The following is a 10,757-nucleotide window of genomic DNA, read 5'->3' on the forward strand; positions in this document are numbered from 1 at the left end:
ATCTGGCACCATGCGATTTCTGGCTCTTCCCCAAAGTCAAAATGATTCAGGACATCTAGGCAACCATGACAAAACAACTAAAGACTCTCGTGAAAGAGGACTTCCAGAACTGCTTCAGAAAGTGGCAAGAACGATGGGATAAGTGTGTTCGAAGCGAGGGGGAGTATTTTGAGGGGGATTAATGGCAATGTGTCTTTTACTATAATAAATTTTGTTTTTATTTAAACATTCACCGAATTGTTTGATCACACCTTGTATTTGATCTTCATCCCCATTTTCTGGCACAGCTCTGACAACCCTTGGAATCTGTGAAGTAATGAGTCTTCTTGTGTTCTGATGAGGGACTGGGGACTCCTGGATAGCTCCAACCAGGGTGGAGGCTGTTTGAGAGGGGAACCAGTCATGCTATTAGAGGGTTGGAACTTATGGCCCTACACCCCAACCTCTGGGGAGGGGAGAGAGGCTGGAGGTTGAGTTAATCATCAATGGCCAGATTTAATCAATTTTGCCTACGTAATAGAACTTCCCTAAAAATTCCTAAAGTTGGGGGTTCAGAGAGCTTCCAGGTGGGTGAACCCATGGAGGGTGGGAGGGTGGCACCTGGCGATGCGTGGATGCTTTACCTCCGTCCCCCCACACACACACCTGGCCCTGTGCCTCTTCCATCTGGCTGCTTCTGACTTGTATCCTGTGTAATAAACTTGTGATCTAGTGAGTAAGCTATTTTCCTGTGAGCCATTCTAGCAAATGATTGAACCCCAGGAAGGGTTCATGGGAACCTCCGATTTATAGAAGGGCGGGTGGAGCCAGAGGCAGTCCTATGGACCGAGCGCCTAACCTGTGGGATCTGACACTATCTGCAGAAAGACAGTGTCAGAATTGAATTAAATTTGTGGGCCGCCCAGTCAGTATGTGCCAGGGAGCTGAGAATCGCTCGGTGTGGGGGTAAACTGACACAATTGGTAATCAGAAGTGTCCAAACTTACGGAGAGTAGAGACATACGGAGAGTAGAGTGGTGTTGAGCATGTGTTTTTCCTAGACACACCCCAGAAGGAAGCAGTCACTCCCCATCCCCTTCCCCTCAGCCCCTGACAACCACTCTTCTGCTCTATCTCTCTGGATTTCCTTATTGTGGACATTTCACATAAATGGAACCACAATATGTGGCCTTTGGTGTCTGGCTTCTTTCACTTAGCATGATGTCCTTCAGGTTTGTCCGTGTCATAGCATGTGACAGGATTTCCTTCCATTTTAAGGCTGTATGTATAGACCACATTTTTTTTATCCTTTCGTCTATGGATGGACACTTGGGTTGCTTTCACTCCTTGGCTCTTGTGAATAATGTTGCAGTGAATGTGGGTGTGAAGATAACTCTTTTAGATTCTGCTTTCAATTGTTTTGGATATAGTATACCCAGAAGTGGAATTCCTAGATCATATGGAAGTTCAATTTTTAATTTTTTTCAGAACCTTAATGTGGTTTCCCATGCAACTGTACCATTTCACATTCCCACCATTAGCACACAGGGGTTCCAATTTCTACACATCCTCTCCAACACTTGTTATTTTCTGTTTGGTTTTTTTAGAGTGGCCATCCTAATGGCTGTGAGGCAGTGTCTCATTCTAGTTTTGATTTGCACTTGTCTAGTGATTGGTGATGTTGAGCATCTTTTCATGTGCTTGTGGGCTATGTGTATATCTTCTTTAGGGAAATGTCTATTCAAGACCTCTGCCCATTTTTTAATCAGGTTCGGTTTTTTTGTTGTTGTTGAGTTGTAGGAGTTCTTTCTTTTGGATACTAACTCCTTATCAGATATATGGCTTGCAAATATTTTCTTCCAATCTGTAGGTTGCCTTTTCACTCTATTAATGGTTTCCTTTGATGCACAGGCAATTCTAAGTTTGATGTAGTCCCATTTGTCTACTTTTGCTTTTGTGGCCTATGCTTTTTGTGCCATATCCAAGTAATTATTGCCAAATACACTGCTGTGAAGCTTCTCCCCTGTGTTTTTTTCTAGGAGCTTTATAGTCCTAGGTCCTATGTTTAAGTCTTCATTCCATTTTGAGTTAATATTTGTACAGGATGAGAGAGTCCTGCTTCATTCTTTTGCATGTTGATATCCAGTTTCCTCAACACCATTTGTGGAAGACTGTCCTTTCCTCATTTTATGATCTTGCACCCTTGTTAAAGATCATTTGACCACATGCATGACACATCTGCCTTTATGCCAGTACCACACTGTTTTAATTTCTGTAGGTTTGTCATATATTTTGAAGTCAGGAACTGAGTGAGACCTCCAACTTTGTTCTTCCTTGTCAGGATTGTTTGGCTGTTTGAGATCCCTTGAGGTTCCATATGAGGAAACCAAAACATTTTAATGTTAAGACTCCACATAAGATTTTTAGACATTATTTCATTAGTTGTCCAAAACAGTGACTATGAATGCTGAGTAATTAAAATATTGTGCTTGGTCTTGTCAAGATAACATGAAAGTAATACAGACGACCTCACTACTATTATTTCTACTTTGCAACTTTATAGGGAATTGAACAGAAGCTAGAAGTTAGGAAATTATGACTGCCAATCCTAGCTTTGGATAGTTATAACACAGTATTTATTTAGGGAATGCTTAATTTAGGTGAGAGCAAAAGTTCTCCTGGAATAAACAACACTATACCCTGACTGGCATGTGTCAGGTACCAGTGATATAAAAAGTGGCAGTTTAGAGAGAGGAGTTCTTTTAAAGGCAGGTCCTTAGAGGCAGCCAGGCGTTTTCCCACACTGCCAGAAAGACCAAGTAATGTGTGATCACTTTAATTCCTAAAACCAGTCTTCTGTTTGGGCACAGTTCTGCATTCCCAAACCAGTGTCTGTCCACCAGGCTGATTTTACTACTCCATGGTGCACCGCAGCCTTAGTTTTCCTGTGTGGGATGGCAGTCAGGTGTCGCTAACCGTGGAGCAGATCAACCACCGGTTCATCGGTGGCCATCATAATGGCTGTGTTGAGAATCTGCCTTCCTGGAATTGTCAGACCACAGTAATGAGACCCACAACCTTCCTCTTGAACACGCAAACATGGCATCTGAAAAAATACCTGCCCTTTGTGCCCTCTTCATGGTCTTATTCTCACAACTTCATATGAAGGCGCTACAGTTGTGACACAAGTGTTTTAAGTGACAGCAGCATCATTGCCACAAAATATGATTCTTCTTTCTCAGGCTCTTCATCATTTTCCATCATAAAGGTGATCTTATGTTCCAGTAGTTTTTGTTAAATACTTACACAAATAACGAAATAAATCTCAGCCTCCCATGTACCACCATATGAGGCAGACACGCTCACCCAAAGTCTTGTTGGGGCGACTGTCTGACACACTTCATGACCACCTTCAAGAGCACCCATTCATGTTGCCCTGCAGTTCCTTGCATCACTGTAACCGATTCTTTTTTTTTTTTTTTTTTTTTTTAGTTTCAGGTGTATAAAACAATGTAATAGACATTTCACCCTTCACAAAGTGATACCCCCCTCCCCCATGTAACCAATTCTTTATCAACCAAATCAGATTGGGTGCTATGATTGCAGGAAAATGTGCCACCACAGCCAAAATCATGTACCAGGTGGAATCAGGACGAAGTACACCATTCAGCTTTTCCTTGCAGTTTGAATGAGTAGCAAAGAATGTTGGTCTTGAGGAGGCCACCTCCCTTAAATTGGGGCCTAACCCTCTAAACAAGGAACAAGGCCCTCCTTTTTCCAAGATCACCATTAGGCCCTGGAAAGGTCCTGGAGAGACTGGTCCAGTTGACACCAGCTCCAGCCATGGTGTCAGCTAAACTTCAGAGATAGGAAGCGTCACATCCGGAGGCTGCAGCTGGCTTATTACAGCATCCAGTGGACATGTGAGAATGCCCCCCTCCCTGTACCACCATACCCCCTAGCAAGCAGACAGCATGTTCCTCCAGCCAGATGAGCATCCAGCCCACCCTCACCATAATTTTTTAAAACCTACCTTATTGAGGTATAATTTATATTCAATAGAATGCCTGCAAGTAAAGTAAAATATTTTGATGAGTTTTGACAAATGTATATATACACTCATGTAGCCACCACCACAGTCAACATAGAGGATGTTTCCATCACCCTGAAAAGCCACTTTGTGTTCTTTCCCACACCATTGCTCATACCCCAGCCCCAGGCAGCCAGTGGTTTGCATTCTGCCACTCCAGATCATATTTGTCTTTTCTAGGGTTTCAGAGAAACATTCATTTTTTAAAACATGGTGATTCTGATTCATACTAGTATTTCTGAACTACACTTATAACCTCCCTAATTACCTCACTCATCTCATTTATGGTGTTTCCTTTTTCTCTGTCCTACTTGTCCATTTTCTAATTGCTTAGCCACATTCAAGAACTAGAGATATTGAGTCTAAATTTTCCAATTTTTGCTACACAATTTCCTTATTCTGGAATAAATAAAAACAAACAAACACATCCTTGCTTCTTTTTCCTTTTGCAGTATTGGAGTCCAACTATGATACTCAGGTATTGTCTCCAAAGCAGTCCATTTGTGAAGTACAGTCACCTCAGTGGGAGATAAGGGAAGACCTTATAAGTTATGGTCTTGAGTGCTCGAGTTTACAAGACAATTGGGTACACAGAATCCAGTTTAACAAACAACAGGGAAATCCAGATGGACATTTGAGTCAAGTGATAGTCAATCACAAAGAAATGCCCGCTTTCAACCAGCAAGCATCCCTTACTTTTTATCAGAAAATCCATGCCAGAGACAAATCCTGTGGATATGATGAATGCAGAGAAGACTTATGGCCAGAAGACTTCCTTGTTAGTCATCAAGGACTTCACACTAATGAGAAACCCTATAAATGTAAGGAATGTGGGAAGGCATTTAAATATGGCTCACGACTAATTCAACATGAGAATATTCATTCTGGCAAGAAACCCTATGAGTGTAAAGAATGTGGAAAGGCCTTCAATTCAGGTTCAAATTTCATACAACACCAGAGAGTTCATACTGGCGAGAAACCTTATGAATGCAAGGATTGTGCAAAGGCCTTTAGTCGGAGCTCACAGCTGATTGAACATCAACGAATTCACACTGGAGAGAAACCCTATCAATGTAAGGAGTGTGGAAAGGCCTTCAATCGGATCTCACATCTTAAAGTACATTATAGAATTCATACGGGTGAAAAGCCCTACTCCTGCAAGGAGTGTGCGAAGACCTTCAGTCATCGATCTCAGTTGATTCAACATCAGACTATTCATACTGGCAAGAAGCTCTATGAATGTAAGGACTGTGGGAAGGCCTTTAATCAAGGCTCAACTCTTATTCGGCATCAGAGAATTCACACTGGCGAGAAACCTTATGAATGTAAGGCATGTGGGAAGGCCTTTAGGGTCAGCTCACAACTTAAGCAGCACCAAAGGATTCACACTGGAGAGAAACCCTACCAGTGTAAGGTATGCGCTAGGGCTTTCAAACGGGTGTCACATCTTACTGTGCATTACAGAATTCATACGGGCGAGAAGCCCTATGAATGTAAGGCCTGTGGGAAGGCCTTCAGTCACTGCTCACAACTGATCCAACATCATCTTGTTCATACTGAGGGAAAGTCTAATGACTATAGGGAAGGTCGGAGGACTTTAAATCATGAGTCAACCACTGTTCAATATCAGCGAATGCAAAATAGAGAAACACAAGTGAATTTAATAAATGTAGAAAAGCCTTCCATCAGCACTTACCCTTTGCTCATCATCAGGGAATTTATGTTAGCAAGCAATCATATGAATGGAAGTACTGGGGAGAGCCCATTGGCATAGGCTCGTCACAGCTTGCTCCTTGTATGTTGGAGAAAGACTTGAATGTAACATGAGTGGGAATGCCTTCATTCAGAGCTGTCCTTAGTATCATAAAATTCATATTGAAGAAAAATTTTATGGATGTAAGTTGTTGAGACCATGATTGTCAAAGAAGCAAGGAAAGGTTGGAAAAAATTTTGACTCTAATTCATTCCCAGTTCACCTTTTCTAACCACTGTGTAATAATTTTAACAATAGCCAAACATTTTCATTCTCTTGGAAACTAAAAAGAAACAAAACAGCCATACTATTCTTGAGTTAACAAAGAAATAAATCTTGCATTTACTATGATGGTAAAGAAAAGAACAACAGTGAGAGTTTTACATGCCAACAGACGTGGGATGTGGCTAACACTGCTCAGAATTTTTATGGCCTTTTCATGCTAAACATGAAAACCTGAAATATTATACTCAAATATACTAAATGTACTATTCAAGAAGCCAGAAAAGAGAACACCAAACACCCAGGTGATGAAAGAACAAATAAATACAAAATGATGAAATAGAAAGTGGTTATCTTACAATAATCTCAATTTATTTCTTCCCTGACCCAAGAGTAAACTAAATTTAGGAGATGGTCCCTTAATTTCCACATTAATTGTTTTGGGTTCTTTTATAATTTCTGTCACAGACAGAAGGGGTTGGTTGCCTACCCAGCAGCCATACCCAATTCCCCTTCCTATTGGCAGCATCTGGGTTTTGCCTTAGAATCTGAAGATGTCAGATGCTAATTTTCAGCCTCCTTTGCAGCTCAGGATAGCCCATATGTTCCAGTGTATGGCCAGTATGTTCCAGGGACAGACCTGCAGGACTTTGGGAAAGATTTTCCTCATTCGGAAGAGACAGATGTGTTAGGAAGACCCCTTCCCCAACCCCCCCCCCCCCCCCCGCTCTGGTTTCCTGCTTTTAAACATTTTCCTATGAGAACATGATGCCTGGAGCTGCTGCTGCCATCTTGGAACCCGGAGGAGGAAACGGAGAACCTCAGAAAAGCTGATTGGAGCCCTGACAACACAGCTACGAGGCCCATTCTGAAACTGTCTCTTTGGTGCCTTGTTATGTAAGAAATAAACCTTTATTGCTGAAATTAATTTTAGTTGGATATTTGGTCAACTTTCAGCCAAAAGCATCCTGAATTATATAACTTCAAATTTTATTATGATTGTTAAGTGTGGCCTGGAAATACCTACTTTTTTTTAATTTGACATTTTTCTTTGTGGCTAAGCACAGGATTGATGTTTGTGTATGTTCCATAACATTGAATATGAATATATATATATATGTATGTGTGTGTATATATGTATATATACACACACACACATACATATACATATGTGTATATATATATATATATATATTATATATATATATATTCTATGTTTTGGGGATGCAAGATTCTATTTAAGACAGTGGATTATAATGGTAAAATTCTCCATGTTCTTATGTAATTTGGTGTACTGGATCAGAATTTCCTAAAATTGAATTTTTTAACCAACCTCATGAATTTCCAGAGATTTTTTATTTTTTAATTTATGTTGTTTGACCCATAAAGACATAAGACTTAACCCCTATTTATGAATCATACCTTTTATCGTTATATAATATCCTAGTCTGCCAGGTGTAAGGGTCAACAAACCAAATCTGGCTTGCTGCCTGTTTTATAAATAAAGTTTTACTGAAACACAGCCATGCTCAAGTTCATGTTGTCTACAACTACTTTTGCACTACCATAGCAGAGCTGAGTGGTTCCAACACAGACTATGGCCATGAAGCCTATATGTGCTGTCTGGTCCTGCAGATAAAAAGTTTGCCAACTCTGGCCTAGTATAATCCTTATGATAATTTATTTCCATACTGTGTAATGCTGTGTTTTCCAGAAAATAAGACCTAGCCAGACCATCAGCTATAATGCGTCTTTTGGAGCAAAAATTAATATAAGATCGGGTCTTATATAAGACCCGGTATTAATATGATATTATATGATATTAATTATATTATCCCTGGTCTTATATTAAAATAAGACTGGGTCTTTTTTTTTTTTTTTTTTTTTTTTTAGTTTCACGTGCACAAAACAATGTAATAGTTAGACATTTATTATTTATATCCCTCACACTGTGTCAACCCCCCTCTCCCCATCCAGTATCCCTCTGACATCGCACACAGCCATTACATTTCCACTGTCTCTATTCCTAATGCTGAACTCCACTTCTTGTAACTATATACATAATATATATATACACACACATATATATACATATATATATATATATATATATATATATATATATATACACACACACATATACATATATATAAACTTGTAGTTGACATTCATAAAACTGGGTCTTACATTAAGTTTTGCTCCAAAAGACGCATTAGAGCTGATGGTCCAGTTAGGTCTTATTTTTGGGGAAACACGGTATTTACCAGGTGTGATTTAAAAAATATGAATGTTTAAATAAAAATTATCACAGTAAAAAACGTGACAATTCCCCTCAAAATACTTCCCCTCGCTTCGAACACACTTATCATTCTTGCCATTTTCTGAAGCATTTCTGGAAGTCCTCTTTTATGAGTGTCTTTAAGTTATCCTCCATCATGACAATGCTCCCTCCGTGTCACACATTGCTTCTGGTATGGCAATTTCTGTCAAGTAAAAACGTTACGGTGTGTCCTCAACCACCTTATTAACCAGATCTGGCACCGTGCGACTTCTGGCTCTTCCCCAAAGTCAAAAGGACAATGAAAGATAAACGTTTTGAATCGATTCAGGACATCAAGGCAGCCACAACAGCGCAACTAAAGACACGAAAGAGGACTTCCAGAACTGCTTCAGAAAGTGGCAAGAATGATGGGATAAGTGTGTTTGAAGCGATGGGGAGTATTTTGAGGGAGATTAATGACAATGTGTCTTTTATTGTAATAGATTTTTGAAATTTAAACATTCACCGTATTTTTTTATCGCACCTCTTATATTATGTTGGTCATTTCCTTATGTTGGCTGATCATTCCCGTTTTCTCTTGCTAAATTGGAACTTCCCACTGTGCTTAGAATGGTAGTTATCTCCCCATTCTTAATCATCATTTGGGCAGAATGAGAGGACTGTTACACTCTCTCACCCATGATTAGTTTTCTTTGCCACTCTCCTCTAAGAAGAGACCACCCTTGCTTTCTCTTCCTATCCCTTCACCTAATGAAAACTTTTAGCCCAGAGCTTTTAGTTTTGCTGTTACTTCATTTATTTGATGCTTACATTACTTACTGCCAGACCCACTCAAGATGTCCATTTAAATTTAAATATACTCAGAATAACATTCATTGCCAGCCACTGTTTTTTGTTTTTTGTTTGTTCTCTTTCATTGTTTTTCCCTGTCTTGAGGAATAGTTTTATTTCAAATGCTGTTTGGTTAGACTATTTGATTGAGTATTTATGTTTATCTCAATAAATGGTATATAACTGGTCTCTGAATCCTTATATGTCAAAAAACCTTTCTTGTACCTTCCCAAGTTATATTTTCGGTTGGTACAACATTCTTGGATTTGTTTTTTTTCCTCAATAATCCATAGATGTCACTTCGTTGAATTCTGGCTTCTGCTCTTCTGGAAGAGGAACCCAGTGCTGATCTGATTCTCTTAGCTTATGTAGATGTATTCGTTTTCTGTTGCTACTGTAGCAAGTTATTAAAAATTTAGTGGCTTAAAACAACACAGATTTATTATCTGGAGATCAGAAGTCTGAAATAGATCTCACTGGGCCAAAATCAAGGTGTCGGAGCTGTGTTCTCTTTGTTGGGTGAGTGGGAGGAGGGAAGGGGGAAGTACAGAAACGCCAGCCACAGGATGCAGACCAGCCGCAGGATGCAGACTGGAGCTCACTGCAGTCTGGACCTTACCACAGTCGGGGGAAGGAGAGGGAAGAATTCAGGCTGTGAGTGCAACCTCTATGACCACAGTTCTGCTTGAGGGGTCAGCATATAATAGAGCTGAACCCAGCACTTGTGGCAGAGACCTCGGAGCAAAGACTGAATACAGAAGGGTGAGAATGGTGGTTTAAGCCCTCACTGCCAGGCAGAGAACAAAGACACAGAGCCTGGCTACCTCCTCCTCACTTGTCCCACCCCCACCCTCCCAGGGTTAGAAGCAGGGTCTACAAGAAACGGTAGCACTGTCAGATTAAAGAACAATATCTACAACGCTGAGAACTGCAGCCCTGCAGCGACAAACACAGTGCAACAAATTCTGGTGAAAGGGAAGGAACTGTAGAGGCAAGACAACTGTGGATGGGTAGTCACCATTGCTCAGAGCCACCTCTCATAGCCCACCCTGCCCCCACCTTTCTGGGTGAATTCCTGCAGGGGCAACCAGAGCGCTGAGAAACACAGGCTGTGCATCAGGCTGCAGGGGGAGCATTGGGATTTCAGAAGCTCAAACCTATCACCCTCCGTATCCCCCCATGGAGGTGGTACCCTGAGACTCAGGCGACCTGTTCACAAAGCAGAAGCCAACTTTCCAGGGAAACCCCTATCACGTGAAAAGCTGGAACAGTGCAAGAGAAAATAGAACACTATAGCATGAAAGAGAATGAAAGGCTGCAGTGGGAGAAAAAATAAAACATTCCACCAACACCTACAGGAAAGCAAAAGAAAGACCTCATTGTATAAACCTGCTGCAGAATCCACTCCTGTAGATGCCCAGGAAGAGAAATAATAATTCACTAATTGCCATGAATAACCAAGGTAACAAGGCAACTCAGAAAGAAAATGAAAAGTCTCCAGAAAATGGAAATAAAAACTTGGAAATATGTGACTTAAATGACAAAATTCAAGATTGCAGTTTTGAAAAAAAAAAAAAGATGCAAGAGAACACAGGCAGGCA

General features: G+C 40.5%; 1 protein-coding gene across 3 annotated transcripts in view; it reads left to right on the plus strand.

The window, feature by feature from the left end:
* ZNF582 (zinc finger protein 582) overlaps window positions 1-9,351 on the plus strand; it is a 28,451-nt gene extending 19,100 nt beyond the window's left edge. For 2 of the 3 annotated variants that reach the window (XM_019716906.2, XM_019716905.2), the window contains exon 6: window positions 4,522-9,351. In XM_019716906.2, coding sequence (XP_019572465.2) covers window positions 4,522-5,843 — 1,322 coding nt within the window. In that variant the 3' untranslated portion in view covers window positions 5,844-9,351. The remainder of the gene's footprint in view (window positions 1-4,521) is intronic. The other variant, XM_074315392.1, reaches the window with a different exon arrangement.
* The last annotated feature ends 1,406 nt before the right edge of the window (window positions 9,352-10,757 follow it).

Source organism: Rhinolophus sinicus, linkage group LG11 (genome assembly GCF_036562045.2).
Source record: "Rhinolophus sinicus isolate RSC01 linkage group LG11, ASM3656204v1, whole genome shotgun sequence".
NCBI classification, from domain to species: domain Eukaryota; kingdom Metazoa; phylum Chordata; class Mammalia; order Chiroptera; family Rhinolophidae; genus Rhinolophus; species Rhinolophus sinicus.